This window comes from Saccoglossus kowalevskii, chromosome 20 (genome assembly GCF_978046115.1).
Source record: "Saccoglossus kowalevskii chromosome 20, keSacKowa6.1, whole genome shotgun sequence".
NCBI lineage: Eukaryota > Metazoa > Hemichordata > Enteropneusta > Harrimaniidae > Saccoglossus > Saccoglossus kowalevskii.
Genome location: NC_140660.1, coordinates 23,567,150 through 23,586,571, shown reverse-complemented (window position 1 = coordinate 23,586,571; position 19,422 = coordinate 23,567,150). Strand labels below are relative to the sequence as shown.

Here is a 19,422-nt window from a genome sequence, read left to right as displayed (position 1 = left end):
TTATCACTTTTTCTGCATTTAGCTCTATTTCTAACTGTAACCTGTCATTTTCCAATCTGATAGTCTGTAGCATAGCATGTTGATCTTTGTCCGAATCAGAAGAGTCCATGAAAGAATTGGCTCTTTGGGACCAGTAGCTGGTATGGCGTCGTGGGTATCACGTAACTTGCCATGTTGTCGACTTGGTAATTGAATGGATTGCCTGCGTTTTGTTGGCAATTTCTTCCTGAAAGTCTGATGTGTTGGAATTTGACAAGACTTGCAAACTCTTTTGTGAACGTTAAGACATTGGAGGATAATTTGTGTTGTGTAAAATAAATGTGACTGACGACAGCGCAGCGTGAGGGAAACAGCAAAATGGCTGACTGATGTTGTACAAGCCCGCTGTGGGCGGTGTACATGAAAACACAAGATAATAAAAAGTGAACTGTTGGGGGCGATCTGCTTCATAAACAAAGCCATAGCAAATTAAACACAATTACAGATAATTTATTACAGAATAAAACGCATCTTGTCTTCGCTGCTCGTTGCTACCGAAAGTGGGTCACACACAAACGAAGGCACAATGGAACTGAATCAAAATATTTCAAGAAATGAACCCTAATTTTGGAGCCAGCAGACAAAATTTGAGTTTATTGTCAGTTTTTACTTAAAACAATAAGTCTATTTCTCCCAATCTTCTGAAGAAAAGTGCAGACTATAAACGGGACTATTTTATGAATTTCGGTGAAAGGAGGGAACTGGTGGTGAAATTGTTAACTCAACTTATTTTGACCATAGAAACATTCGTCATTTGTGTAAGCCCATGCACAACTAATAGAACAAATATGTATAAAATTGCTGAAATTATACCTCATTTTATCAAAATGAATGCTAGATATTCATTGCAATGGCTCAGCAGTTTTTTCTTTTACCAAAAGCTATTTTCACTAATATGTAGAAACTGCATTCTTACCGTTTTTTTTTTCTAGAAAAAAAATGCAAGAGGGAGCACTGCAATTCAGGGGCACCACCAAGTGGGGGGGGGTACGGTTCTCCCTATCAGGGTGTGGAGTTTTCGATAATTCTAAGTTAAAATGAAGCTTCTATGGCTACCGGTACCTTGGGGCCAAAATTACTATCAGACAGGTCACAATTGTAGACTGTGGCCACATGTGATCCCTGGTCAATCAGAATTTTATAGTTGCCAGAGGATCTGCTCCCCAGGGTAGGGGGGGGGGCACGAGGGCGCTGTGCCCTGTTCAAAAATATTCCTGCTTACAACAAGATTGCTCTCATCTCAGCTGATTTGTGCCCATACACGTTTAACAAAAGATGAGAATAAAAATCCTGAAACAGTGCAATAATATATCAAAATACTGGCTACAATTTAGATGTAAACAATCCTGAACAAAAATAGACAAGAACAATTAAGTCATGATAATTACATAAAAAAATTAATTAATATTGCTCAATTAATAATACATGTACTGAATTAATTTCCCTTAAAGGGACACTCTCAGTTAAGCCTAATCTCACAACAATATTTACTTTCTGGATTAAAATTACAATGCACAACAAAAGATAGATTAACTTTGTAAACAACAATAGTGTCCCATGATACTTTGGTGCAATCCCTGGGCTTGGAAGGTTATCCTTTAATGTCCATTTTTGAATAATATACTGCAAAATACTTTTTTTCAGCTGGAATTATTATTTGCTGAAAAGACATTTTGGCATTTTTGAGGAAATGAATTTATAAAAAAAAAAAAAGGTGTGTTTCACTAAATTTTAAGGTCACCGGTTCATCCCTTTAGCAAAGATAGCGTAAATAAATTCCAATTGAAAATAAAGTATTTAACAGTAGCATGGAATAAATAAAAATTTCAAACAATATACTGTTATATACGCAAAATAAAATACTAGTCAGGAAAAATACACTTTTTTATTTATATTACATAATGAAAACATATCAGTTTACTGTGATTTACTTTATTTTCGCTGGAATTAATTTTAACTGATTTTTAATGAGTTTAATGTTAAATATAGGAAAAAAAGTATATTCACTGGATTTTATTTTCACGGAACTTGAATCATCCCTTCAGCGAAAATAAATTCCAAGTGAAAATAAAGTATTCTACAGTACTACATTCAAAGGACGGTAGTCGTTGCACAGCGCGTGTTCGAATTTCATGTAAATAAACAATGTATTTTACACGCGTTGTGTACGTCGCTATGAGTCCCATATCGAACAGGACGTGGCCTGATGACTGCCGCACTTTAACTAATAGTATTATCAGGCAGCAACCATTCCTGAGTAATTTGTATTATTACTAATTTCCAAAACTCAATTTCAAGTCTCTTAATAGGTGATTTTCCGTTCAACTGCGAGATCTGGCGAGTTGCATGAAAGATGCGCGTCGAATGTCTGCCGCAAAAATCGAATGATTTGATTTTCAACTCGAATTTCTTTATTTCGTAGCTCACAGCGACCGGCCGATCTTCGACAGAGAAATATTGCTTTCTAATACTAAATTGTCTATCATCAAATGTGTACAGCACATTATTAAGCTGGGGAATATCTCCAAAAATACTTCGCGTTTGTCGAATCCCATGCGATGTTTGACGCCACTACGACGCTATGACCTTTGTTTGTCCTGTTTTTACTTTTGATTTCACGCATAATGCATGATTCTCGAAGTGAACGGAAAATGGTCTATTGATATGATATAGTAAGTACAATTTGCCGCAGATATGTATGCTTCAACAATGTGAATAAGTATGGCAAGGTTTTGAACTCAGATACTAGTAGTTTGGGTTACATGTTCAAAGAGCCAATCAACAGACCATGAAGAGGATATCAATAAAGCTTGGTGTCGCATACAACTTATGTACCACTTCCGTGTCACTGAGAATGTTCTAGAACCGTACTGTGTCTGAGTGGAATATTCTAGATTTTGTTTAAAAACTGGTTGAATAGGTAATAGAACACTGTAGGAGGCAATAGAAGGTAATGGAACATTCTAGAAATTGGTAGTAAGTTCCAGACTCATTATGTATGCTGATGTAATGGTCTATTTATAGACAGTGTGGGTGTATATATAGGGGAGTTGTTCAGATCGGAGATCTCGTTGAATTGTATTGGAGTTTAAGTATCTACATGTAGTTATTGGAGTCGTGGAGTTTTACCGTGTTATTGTACTTGATGTTTGCAGAGTATAATAATACCAGTACCAGTTGAAACCTCATCTGTTGGCTCCGTGTTCGTATGTTATCATCGCCGCCAGGGAAGTCTTCTGTTACTGTTGCCATTTTGGTATTTGAACCATCACACCTGTACTATACCAATTACGGTAATATTACGTTGCGTGTGACACTTGGTTCTCATTATCAGCAGTACAAATATCTTCATTCTGTCCAATTAATTCTTCGTCTAACAAACGTTTTATTTCAGCAAAATTTTACTGTACATGCTCGTCACATCAAAATTGACCTTTCACATTTATTGATAAGATTTCCAAAATTTGATGATCTGATTATAATTGTTAGAGTTATTACAACCACATTAAGGGACAACGTCAAAAGATCGATTGTCACACAACTAAAGGAATTAAGTTTTTTATCCGACATCGATCTTTTGACGTCGTCCCTAAATAATATACATTGCACACAAACCAAAATTGAACATGTCTGAGGTCCCAAATGAATAAAAAAAGTTTTATGACAGAGTCAATAATGACAATGACAAAAGCGACAATGATGTCGTTTTCCTCTCATTTACAATTGACCTTCATCTACTTACTATGATCAGAGGTACATTACTTGGGGTTTGCAACGCGCATAGTACTGTATGGTGACATCATGTCAAGATCCCATTCAAGTCTCCTCTTGTAGATAACGAGACTGGTGCTACGACCTTCTGACATGAGATAGGCGGTTTGTAATGAAATAATAACACATGTATTACCACATTCATAGTGAAAAAATGTAATACATCGAAAATGTACAAAAAAATTATAGTTATCGCAATCCGTCATATCGTGAGCAGCTATTTTGATCCACCTGGACATCCCAGTATCCTAGTTACCTCGGGCATGCGCATTCAATTTTTTCTGAGTTGGAACGCTTATGCGAGAGCGAGATTTAAACAGGATCTTGGTATTCATGTCATCGTAGTTGCAAACCCCAAGTAATGTACCTCTGCTATGAAATATACAAGGTAATAAAATAGGCAGGATATCTACTTTTAATACATCGTATTTTTAGCTACCGGTAATACAGCATCCATTGAACAAAATAAAATAAAATAGGCAGGAAATTGAGGGCAGGATATCTACTTTTAATACATCGTATTTTTAGCTAATACAGCATCCATTGAACAAAATAAAATAGGCAGGAAATTGAGGGCAGGATAGCAACTTTTAATATATCATATTTTTAGCTAATACAGCATCCATTGAACAAAATAAAAAGAAATAGGCAGGGAATTGAGGGCAGGATAGCAACTTTTAATATATCATATTTTTAAGCTAAAAAATCATTATTTGAACAAATGTTATATTTTTAGCTTGTTCTACGAGAGAAGTTAATGCACTGTACAAAATTTGCCAAATTTAGTTGTAATAATTTCAAATAGTATATCCATTTGTCATTATTTGTGAATACACTGTTTCTAAAAGTTACATTCACTTGCAAAGTTGTAATAATGATATAAACAGCTGTGAGAAATGAATTCAACACTTGTCAATAATAAATATAATTTTCTTTGGAGATATGCACTAAACTACACCACCCAATTTTATTTGAATGACACTGCATACATTAACTACCTCAATTAGAATTCATAGAGATGATGGCATCACAGAAATGATGACATCACAGAGATGATTACATCATTGACATGACATCACAGAGATGATTACATCATTGACATGATGACATCACAGAGATGATTACATCGTGGAAAAATGTATTGACATTGCTCAAAATAGCAATTTACGTCATAGTATCATCCTATTTTTTGAGGGCACAACTCATTTGAATGGTTTACTGTTTATGCAGAAACACTAGTTTCCAAACTCAGTATCATGAAATTATTTCTTCAATTTTGGTGGAGATGGAAGGATTCCCATGTATCTACATATGATGGATAGCATGACCTCGTCAGCGCCACCTCCAATGGAAATTAACCTAGCAAACAATAAAGACATTATTATTGGAATAGAATCAATGGAACCTGCTAACAAAAACTTCAGTTGTACATACAATCATAGAACTGGATATGATGTACTGGTACTCACCTGAAATCTCTATAGAATCTACTGACAAGTACTTCAGTTGTAAATCCCATACAATCACATAAGTGGATATGGTGTACAGGTACTCACCTGAAATCTCTATAGAATCTACTGACAAGTACTTCAGTTGTAAATCCTATACAATCACATAACTGGAAATGATGTACTGGTACTCACCTGAAATCTCTATAGAATCTACTGACAAGTACTTCAGTTGTAAATCCCATACAATCACACAACTGGATATGATGTACTGGTACTCACCTGAAATCTCTATAGAATCTACTGACAAGTACTTCAGTTGTAAATCCCATACAATCACATAACTGGAAATGATGTACTGGTACTCACCTGAAATCTCTATAGAATCTACTGACAAGTACTTCAGTTGTAAATACCATACAATCATAGAACTGGAAATGATGTACTGGTACTCACCTGAAATCTCTATAGAATCTACTGACAAGTACTTCAGTTGTAAATCCCATACAATCACATAACTGGATATGATGTACTGGTACTCACCTGAAATTTCTATAGAATCTACTGACAAGTACTTCAGTTGTAAATCCCATACAATCACAGAACTGGAAATGATGTACTGGTACTCACCTGAAATCTCTATAGAATCTACTGACAAGTACTTCAGTTGTAAATCCCATACAATCACATAACTGGATATGATGTACTGGTACTCACCTGAAATCTCCATAGAATCTACTGACAAGTACTTCAGTTGTAAATCCCATACAATCACATAACTGGATATGATGTACTGGTACTCACCTGAAATCTCTATAGAATCTACTGACAAGTACTTCAGTTGTAAATCCCATACAATCACAGAACTGGATATGATGTACTGGTACTCACCTGAAATCTCTATAGAATCTACTGACAAGTACTTCAGTTGTAAATCCCATACAATCACATAACTGGATATGATGTACTGGTACTCACCTGAAATCTCTATAAAATCTACTGACAAGTACTTCAGTTGTAAATCCCATACAATCACATAACTGGAAATGATGTACTGGTACTCACCTGAAATCTCTATAGAATCTACTGACAAGTACTTCAGTTGTAAATCCCATACAATCACATAAGTGGATATGGTGTACAGGTACTCACCTGAAATCTCTATAGAATCTACTGACAAGTACTTCAGTTGTAAATCCTATACAATCACATAACTGGAAATGATGTACTGGTACTCACCTGAAATCTCTATAGAATCTACTGACAAGTACTTCAGTTGTAAAACCCATACAATCACATAACTGGATATGATGTACTGGTACTCACCTGAAATCTCTATAGAATCTACTGACAAGTACTTCAGTTGTAAATACCATACAATCATAGAACTGGAAATGATGTACTGGTACTCACCTGAAATCTCTATAGAATCTACTGACAAGTACTTCAGTTGTAAATCCCATACAATCACATAACTGGATATGATGTACTGGTACTCACCTGAAATTTCTATAGAATCTACTGACAAGTACTTCAGTTGTAAATCCCATACAATCACATAACTGGATATGATGTACTGGTACTCACCTGAAATCTCCATAGAATCTACTGACAAGTACTTCAGTTGTAAATCCCATACAATCACATAACTGGATATGATGTACTGGTACTCACCTGAAATCTCTATAGAATCTACTGACAAGTACTTCAGTTGTAAATCCCATACAATCACAGAACTGGATATGATGTACTGGTACTCACCTGAAATCTCTATAGAATCTACTGACAAGTACTTCAGTTGTAAATCCCATACAATCACATAACTGGATATGATGTACTGGTACTCACCTGAAATCTCTATAGAATCTACTGACAAGTACTTCAGTTGTAAATCTCATACAATCACATAACTGGAAATGATGTACTGGTACTCACCTGAAATCTCTATAAAATCTACTGACAAGTACTTCAGTTGTAAATCCCATACAATCACATAACTGGAAATGATGTACTGGTACTCACCTGAAATCTCTATAGAATCTACTGACAAGTACTTCAGTTGTAAATCCCATACAATCACATAACTGGAAATGATGTACTGGTACTCACCTGAAATCTCTATTAAATCTACTGACAAGTACTTCAGTTGTAAATCCCATACAATCACATAACTGGAAATGATGTACTGGTACTCACCTGAAATCTCTATAGAATCTACTGACAAGTACTTCAGTTGTAAATCCCATACAATCACATAACTGGAAATGATGTACTGGTACTCACCTGAAATCTCTATAGAATCTACTGACAAGTACTTCAGTTGTAAATCCCATACAATCACAGAACTGGATATGATGTACTGGTACTCACCTGAAATCTCTATAGAATCTACTGACAAGTACTTCAGTTGTAAATCCCATACAATCACATAACTGGATATGATGTACTGGTACTCACCTGAAATCTCTATAGAATCTACTGACAAGTACTTCAGTTGTAAATCCCATACAATCACATAACTGGATATGATGTACTGGTACTCACCTGAAATCTCTATAGAATCTACTGACAAGTACTTCAGTTGTAAATCCCATACAATCACATAACTGGATATGATGTACTGGTACTCACCTGACATCTCTATAGAATCTACTGACAAGTACTTCAGTTGTAAATCCCATACAATCACATAACTGGATATGATGTACTGGTACTCACCTGAAATCTCTATAGAATCTACTGACAAGTACTTCAGTTGTAAATCCCATAACTGGATATGATGTACTGGTACTCACCTGAAATCTCTATAGAATCTACTGACAAGTACTTCAGTTGTAAATCCCATACAATCACATAACTGGATATGATGTACTGGTACTCACCTGAAATCTCTATAGAATCTACTGACAAGTACTTCTGTTGTAAATCCCATACAATCACATAACTGGATATGATGTACTGGTACTCACCTGAAATCTCTATAGAATCTACTGACAAGTACTTCAGTTGTAAATCCCATACAATCACATAACTGGATATGATGTACTGGTACTCACCTGAAATCTCTATAGAATCTACTGACAAGTACTTCAGTTGTAAATCCCATACAATCACATAACTGGATATGATGTACTGGTACTCACCTGAAATCTCTATAGAATCTACTGACAAGTACTTCAGTTGTAAATCCCATACAATCACATAACTGGAAATGATGTACTGGTACTCACCTGAAATCTCTATAGAATCTACTGACAAGTACTTCAGTTGTAAATCCCATACAATCACATAACTGGATATGATGTACTGGTACTCACCTGAAATCTCTATAGAATCTACTGACAAGTACTTCAGTTGTAAATCCCATACAATCACATAACTGGATATGATGTACTGGTACTCACCTGAAATCTCTATAGAATCTACTGACAAGTACTTCAGTTGTAAATCCCATACAATCACATAACTGGAAATGATGTACTGGTACTCACCTGAAATCTCTATAGAATCTACTGACAAGTACTTCAGTTGTAAATCCCATACAATCACATAACTGGATATGATGTACTGGTACTCACCTGAAATCTCTATAGAATATACTGACAAGTACTTCAGTTGTAAATCCCATACAATCACATAACTGGAAATGATGTACTGGTACTCACCCGAAATCTCTATAGAATCTACTGACAAGTACTTCAGTTGTAAATCCCATACAATCACATAACTGGAAATGATGTACTGGTACTCACCTGAAATCTCTATAGAATCTACTGACAAGTACTTCAGTTGTAAATCCCATACAATCACATAACTGGATATGATGTACTGGTACTCACCTGAAATCTCTATAGAATCTACTGACAAGTACTTCAGTTGTAAATCCCATACAATCACATAACTGGATATGATGTACTGGTACTCACCTGAAATCTCTATAGAATCTACTGACAAGTACTTCAGTTGTAAATCCCATACAATCACATAACTGGATATGATGTACTGGTACTCACCTGAAATCTCTATAGAATCTACTGACAAGTACTTCAGTTGTAAATCCCATACAATCACATAACTGGATATGATGTACTGGTACTCACCTGAAATCTCTATAGAATCTACTGACAAGTACTTCAGTTGTAAATCCCATACAATCACATAACTGGAAATGATGTACTGGTACTCACCTGAAATCTCTATAGAATCTACTGACAAGTACTTCAGTTGTAAATCCCATACAATCACATAACTGGATATGATGTACTGGTACTCACCTGAAATCTCTATAGAATATACTGACAAGTACTTCAGTTGTAAATCCCATACAATCACATAACTGGAAATGATGTACTGGTACTCACCCGAAATCTCTATAGAATCTACTGACAAGTACTTCAGTTGTAAATCCCATACAATCACATAACTGGAAATGATGTACTGGTACTCACCTGAAATCTCTATAGAATCTACTGACAAGTACTTCAGTTGTAAATCCCATACAATCACATAACTGGATATGATGTACTGGTACTCACCTGAAATCTCTATAGAATCTACTGACAAGTACTTCAGTTGTAAATCCCATACAATCACATAACTGGATATGATGTACTGGTACTCACCTGAAATCTCTATAGAATCTACTGACAAGTACTTCAGTTGTAAATCCCATACAATCACATAACTGGATATGATGTACTGGTACTCACCTGAAATCTCTATAGAATCTACTGACAAGTACTTCAGTTGTAAATCCCATACAATCACATAACTGGATATGATGTACTGGTACTCACCTGAAATCTCTATAGAATCTACTGACAAGTACTTCAGTTGTAAATCCCATACAATCACATAACTGGATATGATGTACTGGTATTCACCTGAAATCTCTATAGAATCTGCTGACAAGTACTTCAGTTGTAAATCCCATACAATCACATAACTGGAAATGATGTACTGGTACTCACCTGAAATCTCTATAGAATCTACTGACAAGTACTTCAGTTGTAAATCCCATACAATCACATAACTGGATATGATGTACTGGTACTCACCTGAAATCTCTATAGAATCTACTGACAAGTACTTCAGTTGTAAATCCCATACAATCACATAACTGGATATGATGTACTAGTACTCACCTGAAATCTCTATAAAATCTACTGACAAGTACTTCAGTTGTAAATCCGATACAATCACATAACTGGAAATGATGTACTGGTACTCACCTGAAATCTCTATAGAATCTACTGACAAGTACTTCAGTTGTAAATCCCATACAATCAGATAACTGGATATGATGTACTGGTACTCACCTGAAATCTCTATAGAATATACGGACAAGTACTTCAGTTGTAAATCCCATACAATCACATAACTGGAAATGATGTACTGGTACTCACCCGAAATCTCTATAGAATCTACTGACAAGTACTTCAGTTGTAAATCCCATACAATCACATAACTGGAAATGATGTACTGGTACTCACCTGAAATCTCTATAGAATCTACTGACAAGTACTTCAGTTGTAAATCCCATACAATCACATAACTGGATATGATGTACTGGTACTCACCTGAAATCTCTACAGAATATACTGACAAGTACTTCAGTTGTAAATCCCATACAATCACATAACTGGATATGATGTACTGGTACTCACCTGAAATCTCTATAGAATCTACTGACAAGTACTTCAGTTGTAAATCCCATACAATCACATAACTGGAAATGATGTACTGGTACTCACCTGAAATCTCTATAGAATCTACTGACAAGTACTTCAGTTGTAAATCCCATACAATCACATAACTGGATATGATGTACTGGTACTCACCTGAAATCTCTATAGAATCTACCGACAAGTACTTCAGTTGTAAATCCCATACAATAACATAACTGGATATGATGTACTGGTACTCACCTGAAATCTCTATAGAATCTACTGACAAGTACTTCAGTTGTAAATCCCATACAATCACATAACTGGAAATGATGTACTGGTACTCACCTGACATCTCTATAGAATCTACTGACAAGTACTTCAATTGTAAATCCCATACAATCACAGAACTGGAAATGATGAACTGGTACTCACCTGAAATCTCTATAGAATCTACTGACAAGTACTTCAATTGTAAATCCCATACAATCACAGAACTGGAAATGATGAACTGGTACTCACCTGAAATCTCTATAGAATCGACTGACAAGTACTTCAGTTGCAAATACCATACAATCACATAACTGGATATGATGTACTGGTACTCACCTGAAATTTCTATAGAATCTACTGACAAGTACTTCAGTTGTAAATCCCATACAATCACATAACTGGATATGATGTACTGGTACTCACCTGAAATCTCTATAGAATCGACTGACAAGTACTTCAGTTGTAGATCCCATACAATCACAGAACTGGAAATGATGTACTGGTACTCACCTGAAATCTCTATAGAATCTACTGACAAGTACTTCAGTTGTAAATCCCATACAATCACATAACTGGATATGATGTACTGGTACTTACCTGAAATCTCTATAGAATCTACTGACAAGTACTTCAGTTGTAAATCCCATACAATCACAGAACTGGATATAATGTACTGGTACTCACCTGAAATCTCTATAGAATCTACTGACAAGTACTTCAGTTGTAAATCCCATACAATCACATAACTGGATATGATGTACTGGTACTCACCTGAAATCTCTATAGAATCGACTGACAAGTACATCAGTTGTAAATCCCATACAATCACATAACTGGATATGATGTACTGCTACTCACCTGAAATCTCTATAGAATCTACTGACAAGTACTTCAGTTGTAAATCCCATACAATCACAGAACTGGATATGATGTACTGGTACTCACCTGAAATCTCTATAGAATCTACTGACAAGTACTTCAGTTGTAAATCCCATACAATCACATAACTGGATATGATGTACTGGTACTCACCTGAAATCTCTATAGAATCTACTGACAAGTACTTCAGTTGTAAATCCCATACAATCACATAACTGGAAATGATGTACTGTTACTCACCTGAAATATCTATAGAATCTACTGACAAGTACTTCAGTTGTAAATCCCATACAATCACATAACTGGATATGATGTACTAGTACTCACCTGAAATCTCTATAAAATCTACTGACAAGTACTTCAGTTGTAAATCCGATACAATCACATAACTGGAAATGATGTACTGGTACTCACCTGAAATCTCTATAGAATCTACTGACAAGTACTTCAGTTGTAAATCCCATACAATCAGATAACTGGATATGATGTACTGGTACTCACCTGAAATCTCTATAGAATATACGGACAAGTACTTCAGTTGTAAATCCCATACAATCACATAACTGGAAATGATGTACTGGTACTCACCCGAAATCTCTATAGAATCTACTGACAAGTACTTCAGTTGTAAATCCCATACAATCACATAACTGGAAATGATGTACTGGTACTCACCTGAAATCTCTATAGAATCTACTGACAAGTACTTCAGTTGTAAATCCCATACAATCACATAACTGGATATGATGTACTGGTACTCACCTGAAATCTCTACAGAATATACTGACAAGTACTTCAGTTGTAAATCCCATACAATCACATAACTGGATATGATGTACTGGTACTCACCTGAAATCTCTATAGAATCTACTGACAAGTACTTCAGTTGTAAATCCCATACAATCACATAACTGGAAATGATGTACTGGTACTCACCTGAAATCTCTATAGAATCTACTGACAAGTACTTCAGTTGTAAATCCCATACAATCACATAACTGGATATGATGTACTGGTACTCACCTGAAATCTCTATAGAATCTACCGACAAGTACTTCAGTTGTAAATCCCATACAATAACATAACTGGATATGATGTACTGGTACTCACCTGAAATCTCTATAGAATCTACTGACAAGTACTTCAGTTGTAAATCCCATACAATCACATAACTGGAAATGATGTACTGGTACTCACCTGACATCTCTATAGAATCTACTGACAAGTACTTCAATTGTAAATCCCATACAATCACAGAACTGGAAATGATGAACTGGTACTCACCTGAAATCTCTATAGAATCTACTGACAAGTACTTCAATTGTAAATCCCATACAATCACAGAACTGGAAATGATGAACTGGTACTCACCTGAAATCTCTATAGAATCGACTGACAAGTACTTCAGTTGCAAATACCATACAATCACATAACTGGATATGATGTACTGGTACTCACCTGAAATTTCTATAGAATCTACTGACAAGTACTTCAGTTGTAAATCCCATACAATCACATAACTGGATATGATGTACTGGTACTCACCTGAAATCTCTATAGAATCGACTGACAAGTACTTCAGTTGTAGATCCCATACAATCACAGAACTGGAAATGATGTACTGGTACTCACCTGAAATCTCTATAGAATCTACTGACAAGTACTTCAGTTGTAAATCCCATACAATCACATAACTGGATATGATGTACTGGTACTTACCTGAAATCTCTATAGAATCTACTGACAAGTACTTCAGTTGTAAATCCCATACAATCACAGAACTGGATATAATGTACTGGTACTCACCTGAAATCTCTATAGAATCTACTGACAAGTACTTCAGTTGTAAATCCCATACAATCACATAACTGGATATGATGTACTGGTACTCACCTGAAATCTCTATAGAATCGACTGACAAGTACATCAGTTGTAAATCCCATACAATCACATAACTGGATATGATGTACTGCTACTCACCTGAAATCTCTATAGAATCTACTGACAAGTACTTCAGTTGTAAATCCCATACAATCACAGAACTGGATATGATGTACTGGTACTCACCTGAAATCTCTATAGAATCTACTGACAAGTACTTCAGTTGTAAATCCCATACAATCACATAACTGGATATGATGTACTGGTACTCACCTGAAATCTCTATAGAATCTACTGACAAGTACTTCAGTTGTAAATCCCATACAATCACATAACTGGAAATGATGTACTGTTACTCACCTGAAATATCTATAGAATCTACTGACAAGTACTTCAGTTGTAAATCTCATACAATCATATAACTGGAAATGATGTACTGGTACTCACCTGAAATCTCTATAGAATCTACTGACAAGTACTTCAGTTGTAAATCCCATACAATCACATAACTGGATATGATGTACTGGTACTCACCTGAAATCTCTATAGAATCTACTGACAAGTACTTCAGTTGTAAATCCTATACAATCACATAACTGGAAATGATGTACTGGTACTCACCTGAAATCTCTATAGAATCTACTGACAAGTACTTCAGTTGTAAATCCCATACAATCACATAACTGGAAATGGTGTACCGGTACTCACCTGAAATCTCTATAGAATCTACTGACAAGTACTTCAGTTGTAAATCCCATACAATCACATAACTGGATATGATGTACTGGTACTCACCTGAAATCTCTATAGAATCTACTCACAAGTACTTCAGTTGTAAATCCCATACAATAACATAACTGGATATGATGTACTGGTAACTCACCTGAAATCTCTATGAAATCTACTGACAAGTACTTCAGTTGTAAATCCCATACAATCACAGAACTGGAAATGATGTACTGGTACTCACCTGAAATCTCTATAGAATCTACTGACAAGTACTTCAGTTGTAAATCCCATACAATCACAGAACTGGATATGATGTACTGGTACTCACCTGAAATCTCTATAGAATCTACTGACAAGTACTTCAGTTGTAAATCCCATACAATCACATAACTGGATATGATGTACTGGTACTCACCTGAAATCTCTATAGAATCTACTGATAAGTACTTCAGTTGTAAATCGCATACAATCACATAACTGGATATAATGTACTGGTACTTACCTGAAATCTCTATAGAATCTACTGACAAGTACTTCAGTTGTAAATCCCATACAATCACATAACTGGATATGATGTACTGGTACTCACCTGAAATCTCTATAGAATCTACTGACAAGTACTTCAGTTGTAAATCCCATACCACCCCAGAATTGCAAGCAGGTGTCCATTAATTGTCTACCCAGTCGACCAGCTTTTAGTTTTCCCATTGATGCTAGCTTTGTCACATCATTTCCCTGTATGTACAATCCTGTCCAGAAAACACATCAACATTATCAAATATTTATAAGCGTAGGCAACTTTCATATCCTTGTGATATGCTATGAAGATCTCACGAGAAGTGATTTGTGAGCTAACACAAACAGCGCCATATCATGCAAAGGGCACTTGAAAATGTTTAATTGTGTGGATCTTGAGTAAGATCAAACAGAAATGAGTAAGATTAGACAGAAATGAGTAAGATTAGACAGAAATGAGTAAGATTAGACAGAAATGAGTAAGATTGGACAGAAATGAGTAAGATTAGACAGAAATGAGTAAGATTAGACAGAAACTAGTAAGATTAGACAGAAATGAGTAAGATCAAACAGAAATGAGTAAGATTAGACAGAAATGAGTAAGATTAGACAAAAACTAGTAAGATTAGACAGAAATGAGTAAGATTAGACAGAAATGAGTAAGATTAGACAGAAATGAGTAAGATTAGACAAAAACTAGTAAGATTAGACAGAAATGAGTAAGATTAGACAGAAATGAGTAAGATTAAACAGAAACGAGTAAGATTAGACAGAAATGAGTAAGATTAGACAGAAATGAGTAAGATTAGACAAAAACTAGTAAGATTAGACAGAAATGAGTAAGATTAGACATAAATGAGTAAGATTAAACAGAAACGAGTAAGATTAGACAGAAATGAGTAAGATTAGACAGAAATGAGTAAGATTAGACAAAAACTAGTAAGATTAGACAGAAATGAGTAAGATTAGACAGAAATGAGTAAGATTAAACAGAAACGAGTAAGATTAGACAGAAATGAGTAAGATTAGACAGAAATGAGTAAGATTAGACAAAAACTAGTAAGATTAGACAGAAATGAGTAAGATTAGACAGAAATGAGTAAGATTAGACAAAAACTAGTAAGATTAGACAGAAATGAGTAAGATTAGACAGAAATGAGTAAGATTAGACAAAAACTAGTAAGATTAGACAGAAATGAGTAAGAGTAGACAGAAATGAGTAAGATTAGACAAAAACTAGTAAGATTAGACAGAAATGAGTAAGATTAGACAGAAATGAGTAAGATTAAACAGAAACGAGTAAGATTAGACAGAAATGAGTAAGATTAGACAGAAATGAGTAAGATTAGACAGAAATGAGTAAGATTAGACAGAAATGAGTAAGATTAGACAGAAATGAGTGAGATCAGACAGAAATGAGTGAGATCAGACAGAAATGAGTAAGATTAGACAGAAATGAGTAAGATTAGACAGAAATGAGTAAGATTAGACAGAAATGAGTAAGATTAGACAGAAATGAGTAAGATTAGACAGAAATGAGTAAGATCAGACAGAAATGAGTAAGATTAGACAGAAATGAGTAAGATTAGACAGAAATGAGTAAGATCAGACAGAAATGAGTAAGATTAGACAGAAATGAGTAAGATTAGATAGAAATGAGTAAGATTGGACAGAAATGAGTAAGATTGGACAGAAATGAGTAAGATTAGACAGAAATGAGTAAGATTAGACAGAAATGGGTAAGATTAGACAGAAATGAGTAAGATTAGACAGAAATGAGTAAGATTAGACAGAAATGAGTAAGATTAGACAGAAACTAGTAAGATTAGACAAAAACTAGTAAGATTAGACAGAAATGAGTAAGATTAGACAGAAATGAGTAAGATCAAACAGAAATGAGTAAGATTAGACAGAAATGAGTAAGATTAGACAGAAATGAGTAAGATTAGACAGAAATGAGTAAGATTAGACAGAAATGAGTAAGATTAGACAGAAACTAGTAAGATTAGACAGAAATGAGTAAGATTAGACAGAAATGAGTAAGATTAGACAAAAACTAGTAAGATTAGACAAAAACTAGTAAGATTAGACAGAAATGAGTACGATTAGACAGAAATAAGTAAGATTAGACAGAAATGAGTAAGATTAGACAGAAATGAGTTAGATTAGACAGAAATGAGTGAGATCAGACAGAAATGAGTAAGATTAGACAGAAATGAGTAAGATTAGACAAAAACTAGTAAGATTAGACAGAAATGAGTAAGATTAGACAGAAATGAGTAAGATTAGACAAAAACTAGTAAGATTAGACAGAAGTGAGTAAGATTAGACAGAAATGAGTAAGATTAGACAAAATCTAGTAAGATTAGACAGAAATGAGTAAGATTAGACAAAAATGAGTAAGATTGGACAGAAATGAGTAAGATTAGACAAAAACTAGTAAGATTAGACAGAAATGAGTAAGATTAGACAGAAATGAGTAAGATTAGACAGAAATGAGTAAGATTAGACAAAAACTAGTAAGATTAGACAGAAATGAGTAAGATTAAACAGAAACGAGTAAGATTAGACAGAAATGAGTAAGATTAGACAGAAATGAGTAAGATTAGACAAAAACTAGTAAGATTAGACAGAAATGAGTAAGATTAGACAGAAATGAGTAAGATTAGACAAAAACTAGTAAGATTAGACAGAAATGAGTAAGATTAGACAGAAATGAGTAAGATTAAACAGAAACGAGTAAGATTAGACAGAAATGAGTAAGATTAGACAGAAATGAGTAAGATTAGACAAAAACTAGTAAGATTAGACAGAAATGAGTAAGATTAGACAGAAATGAGTAAGATTAGACAAAAACTAGTAAGATTAGACAGAAATGAGTAAGATTAGACAGAAATGAGTAAGATTAGACAAAAACTAGTAAGATTAGACAGAAATGAGTAAGATTAGACAGAAATGAGTAAGATTAGACAAAAACTAGTAAGATTAGACAGAAATGAGTAAGATTAGACAGAAATGAGTAAGATTAAACAGAAACGAGTAAGATTAGACAGAAATGAGTAAGATTAGACAGAAATGAGTAAGATTAGACAGAAATGAGTAAGATTAGACAGAAATGAGTAAGATTAGACAGAAATGAGTGAGATCAGACAGAAAGGAGTAAGATCAGACAGAAATGAGTAAGATTAGACAGAAATGAGTAAGATTAGACAGAAATGAGTAAGATTAGACAGAAATGAGTAAGATCAGACAGAAATGAGTAAGATTAGACAGAAATGAGTAAGATTAGACAGAAATGAGTAAGATCAGACAGAAATGAGTAAGATTAGACAGAAATGAGTAAGATTAGACAGAAATGAGTAAGATTGGACAGAAATGAGTAAGATTGGACAGAAATGAGTAAGATTAGACAGAAATGAGTAAGATTAGACAGAAATGGGTAAGATTAGACAGAAATGAGTAAGATTAGACAGAAATGAGTAAGATTAGACAGAAATGAGTAAGATTAGACAGAAACTAGTAAGATTAGACAAAAACTAGTAAGATTAGACAGAAATGAGTAAGATTAGACAGAAATGAGTAAGATCAAACAGAAATGAGTAAGATTAGACAGAAATGAGTAAGATTAGACAGAAATGAGTAAGATTAGACAGAAATGAGTAAGATTAGACAGAAATGAGTAAGATTAGACAGAAACTAGTAAGATTAGACAGAAATGAGTAAGATTAGACAGAAATGAGTAAGATTAGACAAAAACTAGTAAGATTAGACAAAAACTAGTAAGATTAGACAGAAATGAGTATGATTAGACAGAAATAAGTAAGATTAGACAGAAATGAGTAAGATTAGACAGAAATGAGTTAGATTAGACAGAAATGAGTGAGATCAGACAGAAATGAGTAAGATTAGACAGAAATGAGTAAGATTAGACAAAAACTAGTAAGATTAGACAGAAATGAGTAAGATTAGACAGAAATGAGTAAGATTAGACAAAAACTAGTAAGATTAGACAGAAGTGAGTAAGATTAGACAGAAATGAGTAAGATTAGACAAAATCTAGTAAGATTAGACAGAAATGAGTAAGATTAGACAAAAATGAGTAAGATTGGACAGAAATGAGTAAGATTAGACAAAAACTAGTAAGATTAGACAGAAATGAGTAAGATTAGACAGAAATGAGTAAGATTAGACAGAAATGAGTAAGATTGGACAGAAACGAG

The 19,422-nt window shown here is 34.5% G+C and overlaps 1 protein-coding gene across 1 annotated transcript in view; it reads right to left on the bottom strand.

Moving 5' to 3' along the window:
* Positions 1-468: 468 nt before the first annotated feature.
* LOC102805917 (putative acyl-CoA dehydrogenase 6) overlaps positions 469-19,422 on the bottom strand; it is a 73,920-nt gene continuing 54,966 nt past the window's right edge. The window contains exons 8-9 of the mRNA XM_085494214.1: positions 15,276-15,435; positions 469-5,169 (exon numbers count right to left, since the gene is read on the bottom strand). Coding sequence (XP_085350340.1) covers positions 5,073-5,169; positions 15,276-15,435 — 257 coding nt within the window. The 3' untranslated portion in view covers positions 469-5,072. The remainder of the gene's footprint in view (positions 5,170-15,275; positions 15,436-19,422) is intronic.